A 17,600-nucleotide genomic window follows, 5' to 3' on the forward strand; every position below is an offset into this window, starting at 1 on the left:
GTGTTGTTACTCGTTACATTTTATGAACACAGTTTCGCCAAAATGTTGCCTACACAAAACTATGGATTGTGTTGCTGTTTTGGGAGTTTAAACCAATCAGGTGGCTCTATCCAATGATATCAGAGTGCGCGGCAGCAGCACTAGCGGTAGCCTTGCATGTTATACCTGAACATTCAACAGACAGCCTGACTACTGCCTATTCAACATGGATCCAGAGTCGGCCTGAACTGAGCCCTCTGATATGAGCCACCCTTGGCTCTACTTAAAAGATATGTTCGAGTTCAAAGGCCCCAAGAATGACTCCTGAATGACTCCTTTCAATGCGTTTCCTGTCTCCCTCAAAAAAAGAAGTTGCTAGCCTTCAAAAATTCGCCCTCAAATTTAAAGTAGTATATCGAGGTAAGCAGAGTGATTGCTGTGCTAAGTTAATGTCCCTGACTTTTGAATATTGATATATGTAATTAATTAGTTTACTGACATGATATTATAATGTTATCTAGCGAAATGCATGTTGGCATACAGCAATAGCATCAAAAAACATGATTGTATCTTCATTATATATTTAACATAGTGGTAAGATAAAGCTGGTAGGTTAGCTATGTCAAGCTAGCTTGCCTTGTTCTGTCCAGTTTTACAATTACATTTGTTTTTCATGTTCCATGTTTCCCTTTTTTACACGTTTACAATGTAACCTATACCAGACTGAAGCTTGGCTAAGAATCAGAATTAGCTAGGACAAGGGTGTCGTGGACCCGGTATTCCCCACTATGGGTTATTCAATTAAATGAATGAGGAAAGGAGGCGGCGTATGAAAATAATGCACTTTATTTTCTGATGTCTTATTTGCAGGCAGAGATATAAATAGATGCTTATCAATAAATACTTAAGATCAGTGTGGCAATAAATAGCTTGTATATAAATAGTGATACAATATTGCACAATTCCCATAAAGTGCTTACACAAGCCACTAATACCAAGCAGCACCAGAGCTGCGGTTAGGCTACTATGCCTGCTACAAACTTAAGATAACGAAAGGACACGAATATGTCAATAGTGACTGTCAAGTTATCAGGGGTTTTTTAACTTCTGCCCAAACTTGAAAAAGGCCTTGGCCATCAACAGGGTTAAAATGGTAACGACTCTGACGGTTTCTTCATTCTTCTTTGTTTTATTTGAGTTCAAATACTTCTTTAATGCAACACGTCTTATCAGGTTGAAAACCTTTACAAGAAACAAAACATAAAATACAGCACTCCATCAAATACACAAACAACAACAGTGCATGTAAACTACCACAAAACTCAAACACTAAAGCACACTTTTGCAATAGATTACCAGATAACATCAAACATTGTCTTACCAGTAGCATCCCTGGTAGTGGCCAGCAGGTTAAGTCCCCCTTTAGCAGTCACCATATGCTTCCCAAACACTCACACTACCTGTGCTTAAGTGACTTGACTTCCTGTATTTCCTGTCATGAGGACCACTTCCTGCTTCACAATAAAAGTTGTATTTTCAAAACAAAAGTCCCTTCCCGGTTACAATCTGACAGCACACCTCCCACTTGAGCTCCTGGTGCCAGAACCCAAGGAGGTCACGTCACTCTTCTCTGGAGCGTGCCACTTGCTCCTTACAAAGAGATTCGGGCCTGCCAATTGACACCACTTCTTCCAGAACTTATTCACCTCCGACTGGATCACTCTCAGCCTTTTGTAGGGGTAACCCTCAAACTGGAAGTCTCCTGGGTCTCCTCTCAAGCTCGCCCCAGCAGGAGAGAGTTTGGAGTGAAATCCTTCTGCGGACATGTCACTGACAATGTCAGTATGAATGGCTCTGGATGCCATGCAACTGAACACGATACCCCACACCTTCAGCCTCACTCTCTTCTTCACCTCATCTTTCACTTCATATGACCCCTCTTCTTTTGAGGGTGATGCCTCCCACTTTGATTTCTTTGGAGTCTGGTTTTTAAGGCCTAGCCAGCTATCAGCAGCCCGTCTTACCCAAGCAACGACATTCACCAGCCTGGACAAGCAGCTAAATCTATTGACCTCCAAAAGATTTTTGAAGGCTGAGTTTGAAAGTGCTACTCTCAGCACAACTTCACCCTGTCTCATTTCTGGATCAGTTCCCGATGCATCAGGGCAGACAATCAGGTGGGTTGGGTCAGTATCATTTTTTTCAACAGAGTCTTCAGCTTTGGTGTGGTCCTGGGTGGTGACCCCTCGGCATCTCTTCACTTGACCTCTTGTCATTACTGCTGAAAAGGCCTTCCTCTGCAGCTTACTGATGCTGTCCCTGGCGTCAGTTACCACTTCCTCAGCTGACTGACTTGGCAGGACAAATGTTTTGTGCGTCTCAGAGGGTGTCCTCGTTGTGGTGTCTGCTACTCCCCTTTCCTGCCTCCCACTTTGCGTAGACTGGACCCATGGCTTCAGAGAAAATCCACCTGCTTGCAGAATTTCCTCAATCTCCTTGGTCACTTCGCTCAGTCTGTTTGCATTATTGTGGGATGTTAGGACATCATCCGTGTAGCTGTCTTCCTCCAGTACCCTTCGCGCCTCCTTGCACTCAAGGACGTCACGGTGAGTTGCAGCTGTATGCCTAGCTTCACCGATGGTGTCTTGCATGTGAACTGTCTTGGTCATGAAGGGGACCTCAGCAGGGATCTCCTCATATTTGATGGCAGCTGTTCTCATAGAACGAGCAAAGTGTGTCTTTGACTCATGTGCCGTCATGTTTACTTGCTCAAACAGATCAGGGTGCGCTCCGCCCACTGTCTTTCCAAGAGGGCTCTCCCACAAGACGAGATCTCCAACAACTTTCACCCTTTGTGGGGCAAGTCTCCCTTCTCTGTGACTTATGAGCAACTCAATCTGCTCAGGTCTCCTCAGCTCCTCAGGTTCAACTTCTGGGAAGAATCTCGTCAGCTCTTCAGGCTTGACAGCTCGGTGAACTTTGGCGATCTCCTTCAGCCCATAACAGATTAGTTCATGGGCCCTCTCAGTTCCCTTGGAGGTTTTGACTCGAACTCTGAGGAGGTATCTTCTTGTGGCTACTTTGGTAGCCATTCCACCCACTCCATGCACAATTAGTGTGATCTTCTCACTCCTAAGATTCAATCTTTTGGCTGCTTTATGAGTAATGTAGTTGGTGTCTGAAGCCAGATCCACCAGGGCTCCGATTTTTTGACCTGCATTAGCGGTCACTTCCATTAACATCATAATGACGGGAAGTTCTCTCAATCCACTTTCTTTGAGGAGGCTCACCTGGTTCTTAGCTGGACAGCTGACGTTCGACGAATTATTGGTGAAGGCCTTCCTGCACCTCTCAGCTAACTCAGGGGTAAGTTCACCCAAGAATCTCTTCTGTTCCTCAGTTAAGTTCTTTTTGTCTCTGTCATCTGTTTGAGGTTTCTCAAGTTCACGCCTCTTGCTGTTCCCTCTTGGACAGAGAAAGAAGTGGTGATCTGAGGAGCCTCTCTTTTTGCAGTCTACATTCCTGCACAGGTAAGTGTCTCTACAGCCGTCATCATACTCATGACACCCTAAGCACTCCCTGCATGCACCAATCCTTTCCACAGCAGCTTCCTTTTCTGATAACTTCAGAGCCCTGAACTTTTTGCAGAAGAAAATCCTGTCCTTATGTTTCTCATCCCCACAGAGAATGCATCCATCCTCAGCATCTTCACCCTTTGTGGCTTGAGTTGAGGCATATTTCTTGTTAAATGTCCTTTCTGCTTTATCTGAACTCTCTGGCTTGTCTGTGATTTGTAGGTGCTCTAGCCTCTCGAAGATCTCCTCTTGCTTCTTCAGAAAAGCTAATAGCATGTCAAAGTGCTTATCTTCAGTGACATCATTGCTAGGATCCACCATGAACATCAGCCAGTCCTTCTTCAAACCCTCAGGAAGCTTGCTCTCTAAAGACCTCACCACCAGTGGGTTTTTGATGGCGCCGGTACTTCCTAGGTCTGTGAGGTCAGCGACAGCTTTTCCAATGGTCTGAATAAGGTCTACTACTTTTCTCGGCTGATTTCCTCTGACTGGCTGAATCTTCTCAAGCTCATCAACAATTTCTAGAGCAATGGCACATTTGTTACCATACCTATTTGCCAGCACTCTGAAGACATCATCAGCTGTGCTGTAAGTCGACAAGCGGAGATCTTTCACAATCTTTTCTTCCACACTATCAAGAAGCTGAATCTTTTTTACCTCTGGCGAACCGGTTGGCTCTCCCTGCTTCTGAAGGCTTTCCCAGTCTGTCCTCCAGCGGTGGAAGTCTCTTTTGCAGCCGCTAAACGTGGGCAGTTTGGTTGGTTTAATTCTCACTACTGGTATTGTCGGTCCAGTGTGTTCTTGTTTCACGCCAGTGCCTTGCTTCTCCACAGATATTCTCCGGGCTCTGGCAAATTCACCTTTTCTCATGTCTAGCTCATTGTAAGCTACTCTCAGCTCCCTGCTTCGCTTTCGAAAGTCTCTTTCCTCTGCTGCAGGAATCCATGACTCCCAGGCTGCGAATGCGTCAGATGTTTCTTTAATCAACTTTCCCACTACATTATGTTGGATTTCAAATCCTTCACAGTTACTGCTTTCCACAGGTAGTCCATATGTATGCCTACAGGCTTTTTCTGCTTCTTCAAAAGCAGCCTCTAGCATCTCTGATCCATATCTGCTCCACAGGTTGGTTTGAACAATCTGCTTTACGTCATTGAACTTTTGCTCACATTCACTGCCGTATTTACTTAGGTCTGCATCTTGCTCCAGACTTAGCACATCATCTTTACCATCTTCTTTGGCTGCTAGCTCTGCTTCTAACCCAGTCCTGTAGTCATCGTTGGCCTCAATAACTTTCCTTGAATCGGCAGAGAGCTTTGCAAATTCTTGTCTGAGTTCTAACTCAGTTAAATAGCCTGCTTTCCGACTGAGATAGTTAGCTTGCTTGGTTAAGGAGGTCTTTGCAACCATCCTGTATTTCTTAAGCTGATCCAGTGTTTTGCCGAGAGCTTCGGCTGCCATCTTGAATGTGATTTCTCTTTAACTTCCAACTTATTTATTTAGGTTAACTGATTGGGTTCCCAATGCCTCTTGAATAGCCTTGCTGTCTAGCAACTCTCCTCTGCATCCACACTCTGGACTCACTGAAGCCAATAATCTTCTAGTCTTGATGCAGCTCTTTGGTTATCAATCAGCTTTGGTTTTCAACTGTCAAGTTATCAGGGGTTTTTTAACTTCTGCCCAAACTTGAAAAAGGCCTTGGCCATCAACAGGGTTAAAATGGGTAACGACTCTGACGGTTTCTTCATTCTTCTTTGTTTTATTTGAGTTCAAATACTTCTTTAATGCAACACGTCTTATCAGGTTGAAAACCTTTACAAGAAACAAAACATAAAATACAGCACTCCATCAAATACACAAACAACAACAGTGCATGTAAACTACCACAAAACTCAAACACTAAAGCACACTTTTGCAATAGATTACCAGATAACATCAAACATTGTCTTACCAGTAGCATCCCTGGTAGTGGCCAGCAGGTTAAGTCCCCCTTTAGCAGTCACCATATGCTTCCCAAACACTCACACTACCTGTGCTTAAGTGACTTGACTTCCTGTATTTCCTGTCATGAGGACCACTTCCTGCTTCACAATAAAAGTTGTATTTTCAAAACAAAAGTCCCTTCCCGGTTACAATCTGACAGCACAGTGACAGAGCTATCAAATCATAATTAATCACACCAAAAGAGAGCACTCTCACTGCAAAGGAATGAAAAGAAAAGAGTAGGCTCAGCCAAACACAATAAATAAATAAATAACCAAACACAACTTGGAGGTGGTTTCACACACACACGGTCAAAAGGCACACATTGTAGCAGAACATAACCGCCAAGGCAAGCCTTGAGCTGCTGGCTTAATACTAGTTGCACTGGAACAGCGAATGTGGTTTAAATGTTCCACCCCACTAATTTCGTATTTAATATAAATCTAAGGTAGGGAAAAACAGTGGCTACAAATGACTCCTGTACGTCTGTGCTGTTGCATAGAATGTAGACCGGAACAAAGTATTTTAAGCACGGTGCACCGCTTCACGTAAAATCACCACCGGCAGAATCCCCATTCCAACAGTGCTCTCACCACTGCATTTGCCGCGCTGCTAATTCAAACAAAAGACTGACCTCGCGGTGTGCTATTTTACCTGCATGTGACCGGAAGAAATTAAGGGAGTGTCAGGTGACTCGCTAGGAAACAGGTGACTCACTTATCCCACTCCCACCCGTCACATATTCCCCCCACTTTGAAAGGTCACCGTCCCGGTGCCGGTGATCAAATTCTTTCTAATGCCATGGTCTAAAATAACATCTGGGGGTAAGGTTAACTGACTGAATGGCGTTTTGTTGGCCCTCCAGGTGTTGGGTAGCTGACTGTGGCAACCGGAAGGGGTTGGCGTGTTGGCCTGCCGTGCCCGTCTTGGGCGTCTCACTGGGTCTTTCTCCCAATGGCATAATTTCTTGGGGTGAGTCTGACCCCACCCTCTGGAGAGGAGCTTACCTGTGCCACCTACTGTTGTCATTGGGGTTTCCGAGTCACCTTGTGACGGGCAGTAGCTGGGCATTTGTTTGTCCAGCCAGTGTCCCATCTTGTCCAGCTTCACAGCAAGGCCTTGTATCTGGCTGATTAGGTAGAACTTGGAACCACACCTCATCCTCATCCTCAATCCTTTTCATTTGGCCTTTGGTCGGTCATCATTTTCTGCTGTGCCACATGGAACGTCCACAAGAGCACCCACCGGTGGTTATCCTGGCCCTGGCAGAGCTTTTAACTCCGAGCGGTGGACATTCATGTCTGGACCCAATCCATCTTCAGGTGTAATATGATACACCAGCCCCTTGTCGTCCCGGCATTTCACCACTCGGTATGCTCTTGGGTCCCACAGATCTTGGATTTTATGCCGGCCGAGTGGATGGCTTCTACGATACACCCTGGCATTCACTAGGAGGGGGGGTGGGAGGCTGACCGTAACGTTCTCTGGTGGTCGCTGCTGCCTCCAGACGGCTCTTGGCGTCAGCGTTAGATTTTGGCCAGATGTTCTTTGTGGGTAGTTACCCAATCGGTTGGAGGTGTGTTTTCTGGATCTTCTGCTCCCAGCCCCAGCAGGAAATCCACCGGAAGTTGGGGCTTCTGCCCAAACATGAGCTCATATGGGGAGTGACCTGTGGACTGATGGACAGATGTGTTGTATGCAAACAGCAAGTGTGGAAGAGCTTGGGGCCACCTTTTCTTCTTCTCAGGGGGCAGGGTCCGTAAAAGGTCGTGGAGTGTACGATTAAAACGTTCACATTGCCCGTTACCTTGCGGGTGATAGGGGGTGGTTCTGCTTTTGTTAATCCCATACAACTTGCACAGGCGCTTCAGCAATTCTCCCTCAAAGGACCGGCCTTGGTCTGAGTGGATTCTTTTTGGCACCCCAAAGGAGTAGAACCACTTTTCCGTAAGAACTTTGGCCCACAGTCTCTGCCTGCTGATTAGCAGTTGGGTAGGCCTGGGTGAATTTGGAAAACACATCGGTAACAATGAGGACATTTTCATAGCCATTACTGGCTTTTTCCAGGGTTGAAAAGTCAATGGCGACAACTTCCAGGGGTTTGGTGGCCAATAGGTGGCCTGCATAAGTGCGGGCAGTAGGAACCACTCCCTTGGCTAGAGTGCACCGCTCGCATTCTTTGCACCACTGCTCAATGTCCCGACGCATCTTAGGCCAGTAACACCTCTGACGGACTAGTTCAGTGGTCCTTTCCACCCCTTGGTGGCCATGATTGTCATGCAAGCTTGTTAAAACCTCCTTGTGCAGCACTTTGGGTAGTAGTAGCTGTAGTTTGAGGTCCCGCGCTGGGGGTTGTTGAATCTCACGATACAAGATGCCATCTTGTTCTCGGATTCTGCGCCACTGACGAGCTAGCTCCAGTACCATCTCGGCTTCCTGTGTTCTCTCCTGCCTATTTGGCGGCCGGGCCCTCCTCCAGTACACCAAAAAGGCACCAATCACTGAGTCTTTTGCCTGGAGTGCTCGTAGGTCTGCTGGGCAAGCGGATGGGAGCTGCATCGATGGTGGCGATCACTGCTTGTTGTGCCAGGTGTTCTGGTAGTACCCCCGGGCACCCTTAACTCCAATGGAACCGTAATGCCAGAGACCAAGGCTGTAACAAGCTGTGTGGACAGATCACGATTCTGACGTGACAAGGCGTCGGCATTCCGGTTTGCTGTACCAGGGCGATATTTCAACTGAAAGTCGAAAACTGCCAACTGGGAGGCCCACCTCTGTTCAACGGCAGCTAACTTGGCAGTCTGCAGGTGGCTTAAGGGATTGTTGTCTGTATAGACAACAAATTTGGCCCCGAGCAGATATTCTCTGAACCGCTCCGTCACCGCCCATTTCAATGCCAGAAACTCTAGCTTCATCGAACTGTAGTTCGACATATTTCTTTCAGATGGCCGCAATGTTCTACTGGCGAAGGCAATGGGTCGTCTCTTCCCGTCCACCTCCTGAGACAGGACAGCCCCCAGGCCCTGGTGACTGGCATCTATTTCAAGGACAAATGGCTTTGAAAAGTCTGCATACTTGAGGACTGGGGCACTTACAAGTTCCTGTTTTAGTGTCTCAAACGCTTGTTCACAGTGGTCATTCCAGAGATTTCCCAGCATGGCATTAGCTCCACCCCTCTTCTTTCCCTTCCCTTGGACTTCTGCTACAAGCTTGTGTAAAGGCCCTGCATGCTTGGCAAAGCCTGCCACGAACCTGCGGTAATAAGAGGGCGAACCCCAAGAATGAACGCAGGTCGGTCAGGTGGTAGGGCGCTTCCACTGCAGGACAGTCTGGATCTTATCTGGGTCAGTCGCCACACCACGAGCCGATATAACATGCCCTAAATATTGCACTTCCTCTTGAAAAAATGGCATTTGCTCAATTTAAGTTTTAAGTTGTGTTCTTTGAGCCTACCTAAGACCACTTCTAGCCGTTGTAAATGCTGTTGAAACGAGGATGAGAAGATCACGATATCATCCAAGTACAACAGCAAGGAGTGGAAACTTTGGTCGCTAAAGATTCGTTCCATCAGGCGCTGGAACGTACTAGGGGCGTTACATAGGCCAAAGGGCATGCGATTAAATTCAAATAACCCGAAGGGTGTACAGAAGGCAGTTTTATCTTTATCCCTCTCAGCCATGGGGACTTGATGGTATCCAGAGGCCAGGTCTAGAGTGGAGAACAGTGTGGCACCTGTCAGTGCGTCCAAGGATTCCTCTATTCTTGGAAGAGGGTATGCATCCTTCCTTGTTTTGGCATTGAGTTGTCTATAGTCCACACAAAGGCGGATTGTACCATCTTTCTTTTGGACCACTACGATAGGTGAAGCGTATGGACTACAACTAGGTTGGACGATCCCCTTCCCTACCAGTTCTTGTACATGAGCCTTGACTTGTGCAAACTGAGATGGAGGCAGACGCCGGTAACGTTGCCGTACTGGAGCTTGTATCCTCTAAGTGTATCTCATGTTGGACTAGTGCTGTACAACCCAAGTCCCCGTCATGTTCACTGAATACCCCTCTGTACTGCTCTAGGAGGGCCCTAGCTTCCTGCTGCTGTGAAACTGAAAGGTTTGGCCAATGTACTCCCCTGAAATCTACAGAGGCTATGGTGCTAGCCCCTGCTGCTTGAACAAGAGCTACCTGCTCATCACCTGTACCATCACCGGAGGTGGGGTCCACTATGTGAAGGGTTCCCAGTGTAGTGCGGGGTTGGAGCCACTGATCTTCTGTCCCCACATTAACCACTGGTACATTCACTTTGCCCTGAGTAATGGGCAATAAGGCAGACGAGATAAGGAGATTCACAGGCAATCGACCTTCTCCATAGGCAGGGGCTCGAGAAAGCATGACATAATAGGACCTGGGACAAGAGAGCAGGTGGCCTGCACAACTTAAGGCACCCAGCGGGTATACGAAGGGTGGGACCTGGCTGTACTACTGCCTTCCCAATGCACCCAGAGCCAGAGATGTGCTCCAAGCTTTGGCATTCAGATAAAGCTAGTTTCCATCCATTCTCCGCGGTCTGTACTGGCGGACAATGGAAAAGATCCTGCCCATGTTCCTTGAAACAGTTCCTGGTAGCAGGGGCTAATAGCGTTCATCCCCAGCAGGCCTGGCACAGATATCTTCTGTTGCCGCAGTGGTGGCGTCCAGTGCATCTCTAACCACTAACACTCCTATCTTTGGGAGAGTTTTGCCCCAGCACCTCTAAGTCAAGCTCAAGGTAACCCAAGTAGGGAATGGCTAGCCCATTAGCCGCTTTAAGCTGTAGCCAATCACATGGCTGCATTGTTTCAGTGGTCTGAGGTTGTACATGCTGCCGGAAAAAGCTCTCAGTCACCGTTGTTACCATGAGCCGCGGTGTCGAGGAGGCAGCGTGTAAGTACACCCCCAAGACGAATGTCAATGACTGGACAACTTCCAATAAGACGGGTATTAGTAGATGAGGTCTTCTGTTTTTGAGCCAACAAACCCCCTCCTGGTGCCACCGGAGGGCGCTAGTTTTCCTGCCTCATCACACTGTTGGCGGATGCCCCCGTCTGCTCTCCCCCATGGTAGTCACTCCGTGTTGCCACCCCCCTGACCCCCTGGAATGAAAGCCCTGCACATTCTAGCTATATGGCCAGCTTGATTACAACGTAGGCCATATGGCTTCCCATCTGCCTGGAATTTGTAGGGCCTAGGCTGAGCTGCTGCCGGTCTGTAAGTGGAACTGGTAATACTGCGTGACTGTCCTAGTTGAGTTAAAATTGCATCTAGCTGGACTGCTGTTGCGAAGGCACTCCTTCAGCTCTGTCAACTCAGAGGAGGGACTGGCTGTAACTGCATTAGTGTCTGCCTCATAGGAATTGCAGGAATATGCACGGGCTCGGGGGTGGTCTGTGTGCGCCTATTAAGCCAATCAAGAGCTTCATTGGCGTATATCCCTAAAATGTAAACGCTGTTGGCTGAGATTCTATCCAGCAAGTCACCCTGAAGTTTATCATTACGGAGACCTTCGACAAACTGGTCACGGAGGATGCGATCCGACTGCTCTAAATCCTCGTCCCTCTCCTTTATCTGTTCCATTAACTCCATTAAACATGGGAATATTCCCTCACAGATTCACTTTCAAACTGCCGGCGGTGATAAAACTGGCGGTACAAAGCATTAAGAGATTTGGAGCAACGGAAGTTATTTTTCAAGATGGAAAAAAATTCTCTGTGGGTCATTGCGATCAGCTGTGGACTAAACTTTATCTCCCGCTTAGCTTCCCCATCCAAGACATCGTAACAAAACAAAGCCTGCTTCAAGTTTAGACATAGAACGGACTGCCAATGACCGCTTTGCTTCCTCAATCCAGTCCTCTACAGACATATTATCAACAGACATTTTACCCGAAAAACCTTGAACATTTTCTTTCTCGTGGTACACACACCAGATGCTCAACCAGGGGTTGGCCTAGTAGGATTGTTGGGAAGATCCTGGTCAGAGTCTGATATATTTTGAAGGACCTGCTTGCCCTCTAAGTTGCTGGTTATCAGCTTGAAGCTGTTTAACCAGCTCCGTCAAAGCCCTAACCTTTCCTCCAGGGTATCAGACATGTTGTACGTGAGAAAGCCAACCTTGAGAGCGAAGTGTGATGAATCTTCCTCGTGGTAAACCACTGTTTTTCCCACCTATCTAATGCCTTTTTGAATAACCACCTCCAAAAAGAAAAAGGAAAAAAAAAACAATATAACAAAAAGCAAAAATATATACAAGTAGCAGGCAGAATTGCACACCACCTCCTACCCTGCTCGCAGCGCCAAATGTAACCTATACCAGACTGAAGCTTGGCTAAGAATCAGAATTAGCTAGGACAAGGGTGTCGTGGACCCGGTATTCCCCACTATGGGTTATTCAATTAAATGAATGAGGAAAGGAGGCGGCGTATGAAAATAATGCACTTTATTTTCTGATGTCTTATTTGCAGGCAGAGATATAAATAGATGCTTATCAATAAATACTTAAGATCAGTGTGGCAATAAATAGCTTGTAATATAAATAGTGATACAATATTGCACAATTCCCATAAAGTGCTTACACAAGCCACTAATACAAGCAGCACCAGAGCTGCGGTTAGGCTACTATGCCTGCTACAAACTTAAGATAACGAAAGGACACGAATATGTCAATAGTGACAGAGCTATCAAATCATAATTAATCACACCAAAAGAGAGCACTCTCACTGCAAAGGAATGAAAAGAAAGAGTAGGCTCAGCCAAACACAATAAATAAATAAATAACCAAACACAACTTGGAGGTGGTTTCACACACACACGGTCAAAAGGCACACATTGTAGCAGAACATAACCGCCAAGGCAAGCCTTGAGCTGCTGGCTTAATACTAGTTGCACTGGAACAGCGAATGTGGTTTAAATGTTCCACCCCACTAATTTCGTATTTAATATAAATCTAAGGTAGGGAAAAACAGTGGCTACAAATGACTCCTGTACGTCTGTGCTGTTGCATAGAATGTAGACCGGAACAAAGTATTTTAAGCACGGTGCACCGCTTCACGTAAAATCACCACCGGCAGAATCCCCATTTCCAACAGTGCTCTCACCACTGCATTTGCCGCGCTGCTAATTCAAACAAAAGACTGACCTCGCGGTGTGCTATTTTACCTGCATGTGACCGGAAGAAATTAAGGAGTGTCAGGTGACTCGCTAGGAAACAGGTGACTCACTTATCCCACTCCCACCCGTCACAACAATTAAATAAAAGATTTAAAGATATCACATGGGGTTCCTTATCGCAGTTCACTGCGATATAACAGTATGGTACATGACGTCAGTCATGGGGTACAAATCGAAGCATTTATCTATTCACGCCTGAAAGGTCGCGAGATCTGTCAGCGCGCGCTCCTGGCCCCGCCTGCCAGGAGTACTATAATATCATTACGCGCCCTCAGATCTGCCCTCTTTTGAAACTTCGCAAGACGGAGTGAACATCTCCAAGCATATCTCAAACGCTCTACCACAGTCAAAAGAGTTTTGTGTGCTTTCGCTCTCTACGGGTTGGTGAGTTATCTGGGTTCCTTAACCCTCACTAGCTCAGGGCGCTACAAAATTCATTGGCTCAACTTCATTTTGAAAGTAAGTGGCTGCTATCCTGGCTGCCTGGCTGGCTAAGTTTCTGACTAGCCTGCTAGCTTGCTAACAACGTGTTCGTTGCAGATAGTGTGCTTGTGTTTTAACATTTCTTCTCTACTTTCAGATTGACAAAAAAGATGGCCAGAACACTACCCCGACTGCGGTCACGTCCGTCCCAAGGGCGACCGCCATCGTCGGTGCGTGGACCTGCCTAGGCAGGGACCACGCAGAGGGCGCGCTTTCGGGCAAAGCCCCTGTCTGTTCCATCTGTGCTAGCCTCCCGCTAGCTAAGGCTACCAGGCGCCTTGCGTTCTGGAGCGCAAGGACGCCGAGGAGACTGCACTGGTTCCATCCGGGGCTAACGCCCCCGTAGGAATGAGTGCGTCTTCAGCCTTGGACTTGGTGAGCGTGAGCAGTGGCCTTGCAGCGGCAGCTCCGCCCCCGGGTCTCTCCCCGTCTCCGCCGCCTGTCAGCCCTGGGGCTGCGGGCAGCGAGGCTGAGGAGCTTCAACCAAGCGGTGTCCAGCCTGAACTCGAGCTGGACATCAGCCTGGATGATGATAGTCTGCTAGACTTCTCCGATGAGCACAGCTCAATCGCTGAAGCAATGCAGACGAGCCATGACGTTAGAATGCGGGTGGAGACACCTCCTACCTCGTCTCGGCTCCTGGGCCAGCAACTACACGAGGTTGCGCTGAGAGCAGCCAGCTGCCTCGGGCTCCCTCTGCCTCCCCCTCCCAGCGTGCGGTCCTCGCTGCTGGACGGGGAGTTTTATGCTGGCTCCGCCGCGTCAGTTCCCAGCTGCATCCCCTTTTTCGAGGAGGTGCACGAGGAACTGCAGGCGACATGGGCGATACCCTACTCGGGCCGAGCCCCGGTGCCGGGGTTCGCGCCCTACATGCAGCTCCACATGGCTAAGGAGAGGGGCTACCTCTCTTTTCCTCAGGTGGAGGATGCAGTAGCGGGCTACCTCTCGCCCGCCTCCCCCACGATGCGTTTCGGCCAGAAGCCTCTCCTGCCCACCCGGGTGGGCAGACACCAGGCTCAGCTGGCAGAGAAGTCCTACTTGGCTGCAGGGCAGGCTGCCTGCACGACCAATACGGCTGCATTGCTACAGCGCTACCAGGCAAAGCTCCTGACTGAGCTTGCCTTGTCGCTGGGGAAGATCACCCGCCTGTGACGGATCTGTCGCTCAGACTAACTCGGTGCACGTCACAGGCACTGGGGAGGGTGATGGGTGCCGCGGTGGCTACCCAGAGGTCTCTGTGGCTATCACTGGCTAAGCGGTCAGACAGAGAAAAAGCACCACTCCTCGACGCCCCGGTCTCTGTCCAGGGCGCCTTCGGGGAGGCAGTGGTCACAATGGCTGCCAAGTTCGAAGAACAGCAGAAGAGCAGAGAGGTATTCCAGGCTTGGATGCCTCGCTCTAGTGGCACGGGTGAGACGTCCTCCTCAGGACACACCACACCCGCACCGGGCCAGAAGAGAAGCGGGTTCCGCTCGCCGAAGTTAGTGTGGTCTGCCTTCCAGTGCTAATTTTGGGTTGTCAGTAGTAGGTTTGGGCTAGGTGTTGTATTAAGTTTTGAGAGAGGAGTGTAGCACCCTCCCAGGAGGGTGGATGCCATCCTTCTGCAGTAGCCCAGGCTTCCTCCAAAAAGTTGGCCAGTTATTTATGAAATCTACGTTATTGTATGAGCACCATTCTGCTAACCAGTTATTAAGTGAGGATAGCCTGCTGTACATCTCGTCACCGCGGTTTATGGGCATAGGGCCCGAACACACTACAGAGTCTGCCATTTGTGTAGCGGTATTGAGTAGCGATGCGAAGTTTAGTTTGGTGGTTTCCGATTGTCGTAGGCGGACATCGTTTACGCCTGTGTGAATAATAATTTTAGAGAATCTCCGTTTGGCGATTAGTTTTAAGTGGGATTCAATGTCATTTGCTCTAGCTCCGGATATACAGCTCACTGTTTGTGACGGGGTTGCGAGTTTAATATGTCTCAGGGTGGAATCACCAATTACGAGAACTTTATCATCAGCATCGGTGATATTAATTGGGGAGAAACGGTTTGAAGTTGAGATGAGATGAGAGTGTGATACGGACATTGATTTATTTTTTCTACTACTTCCTCGCTTTACAGTTACCCATTTGTCTTGGGATTTAAGCTGCGGTGTTACAATGGGTGTGCTAGAAGGCGGAGTGGCGTTGGTTAATGTAGTTAATTTAGTTTCATCTACATGCTGGGTTTCGCTAGTTTGGGCTAACGAGGTAATATGGTCTAAGCTGAGGAGACGCGACTCAATTACAGATATCCTCGCTTCCAGGCTTGCCAGTAGCCTACACTTATTGCTAGTTTTGTGCCCATTGAAGGGTGTTGGGGAGTCGCTAAAACATGTTACATTCCAGGCAGCAGACAGAGGTAGAGAAAAAAGCCATGGCCGTGGGAGCCAATTAAGGACAGTTAGCCAAGAGTGACAGAGAATAGGGGGGGAATGAATTCCCAGATTCGATGTAATGTGAAAGTTAGTAGTAGTGAGCGCAGTCACTGGGATACTTAAGTACAAAAGCAGATAAGCAGCCTTCCGGGGCTAGCGAGCACAGTAGGTAGCAACTCTAGCAGCAGGAAGTGGCGTCCGGAGCTTCTGAGAATAGGGTCCGTGAGGAAACGTGAGGAAACGCGACCAATATTCCGTACTATTGGTTTCAAAATGCGCTTTCATAATTGGACAGTCCTCGACTCGTCCATCAATATACCGTACTATTGATTTCAAATGCGCTTTCACAATCGGATAGTCCTCGACTTATCCACCAATATATCGTACTATTGTTTTTTTTCCACATGTATAAAACATTTAAAATAAAAAATGCGCTCTCACAATTGGACAGTCCTTGACTTCGTCCATCAATATACCGTACTATTGGATTTCAAATGCGCTTTCACAATTGGATAGTCCTCGACTTATCCACCAATATATCGTACTGTAACGTGCCGGCATAGTCGCCCCATAATGCCGTGCGGCGGGCGAACACTGTTGTACTGTATGTGTTATACCCTATGTGATGCACTAGCGCATGTTCCCTAACGATGGTCCTTATGGTTCTAAGTACCTGTTGTTGTTATGTGTTGGGACAGAGGTTGTGCAGGTGTGTGACTGTAGCACAGTCTGATCGTGGTTACTTGCACCAGGGCATAAAGCCCGTGCCATTTTGTCAGTGTGTTGTGTTTAGTGTTTAATAAATAAGCCATAACAAAGATTCCACGTTTCCGTGATTTGTTACAGTACTATTGTTTTTTTTCCACATATATAAAAAATAAAAAATAAAAAACCCCTCTCTGCACTTTTTGCCTAATAACCTCCAGATTTACACAGGCAGTCTCTTGTCAGGTTCTTGTCTGAAGGACTTTGATCCAGTTTTGTCCAAGGCAGAGTAATTGACTTATTCAACCGGACTAATTAGCAAAAACATGCTTACCGTTTAAATTGAGGCCTTGTGGTTGAATCGATCAATTGGTCCGGCAGGGCTTAGATCTTTTGTGCTGTTATGAGTCGCTTCGCTGGTCGTCAAATATGTTGTGGCGAGATTGAATCTCCCTACATCTTTCTTTCAATCAGAAGACCGGAGACTGCTTGCTGGAATCTGGAAGTTTATTATTGTAATCAATAAGCTACAATCCATGGATTGTCTCAAAGTGTGAATGCTCTGCAGGCTCTTTTATACCCTTATTCTAGGTGTGTCTTGTGGTTATTCCTGTACGGCTGTTTTCCTGAACTACCTATCTAATATTAGCCTATATGTTTCCTTATATGAGCTCTTTTGTGAGTGTTATCCCCTCACGAGGTTCTGTCTCCAAGGGCGCCTGGTGGGGCCCCTGCAAAGTCAATTATCTAGTTTGTATATCTTTCTCAGCTGTTCAGCCTATGTAATTGTTAAACATAGCCTTTCATACTGCTGAATCAATCCATGTATCTCTTAGTTTAAGAAAATATCCTACAAAACCAATGACTGTATATAGTTTAATGGAGTATTATTGTATGACAATGTATTTCTTTATTGTTTTGAGATTTTCATTGTTAGTTTGTATCTGTCTTAAGTGAGCTCTGACTGAACTAATGCCCTTTTATGGCTGTTTTGACAATGTTCCTCTTCCTCTCATAACTGCAACGACAAGCTGTTGTTCCGAGATGCAGCTAACCACCAAGTTTCTGTTATGAAAGTGAAATATTTTGTAGACAGTTTTTGCAAGCCTAGAATGTGTACGTGCCTGTGTGCACACAGGGGTAGGTCATGAATATAGCAATCTTTAGTTTTGCTTTTGTCAGACCTCTGAACCATTTGTTGGTGTATGAGCTCTGGACTCGACCAAGATTCTTCACTTTGTGATTCTCTTCTGAATAAATAACACA

General features: G+C 47.2%; 1 protein-coding gene across 1 annotated transcript; it reads right to left on the reverse strand.

Annotated features, from left to right (window-relative positions):
- Window positions 1–1,060: 1,060 nt before the first annotated feature.
- Window positions 1,061–5,015, reverse strand: LOC122129897. The gene is made up of 2 exons (XM_042704628.1): window positions 1,361–5,015; window positions 1,061–1,221 (listed from the first exon to the last, which is right to left on the reverse strand). The coding sequence occupies exon 1, from the start codon at window positions 5,013–5,015 to the stop codon at window positions 1,539–1,541; it is 3,477 nt and encodes a 1,158-aa protein (XP_042560562.1). The 3' UTR covers window positions 1,061–1,221; window positions 1,361–1,538.
- Window positions 5,016–17,600: the final 12,585 nt, after the last annotated feature.

The sequence above is a fragment of the Clupea harengus genome, unplaced genomic scaffold, assembly GCF_900700415.2.
Source record: "Clupea harengus unplaced genomic scaffold, Ch_v2.0.2, whole genome shotgun sequence".
Taxonomy (NCBI): domain Eukaryota; kingdom Metazoa; phylum Chordata; class Actinopteri; order Clupeiformes; family Clupeidae; genus Clupea; species Clupea harengus.

Bases quoted from the DNA above. Each gene is read 5' to 3' on its own strand.
- LOC122129897 (XM_042704628.1), bottom strand. From the start codon at position 5,015: ATGGCAGCCGAAGCTCTCGGCAAAACACTGGATCAGCTTAAGAAATAC.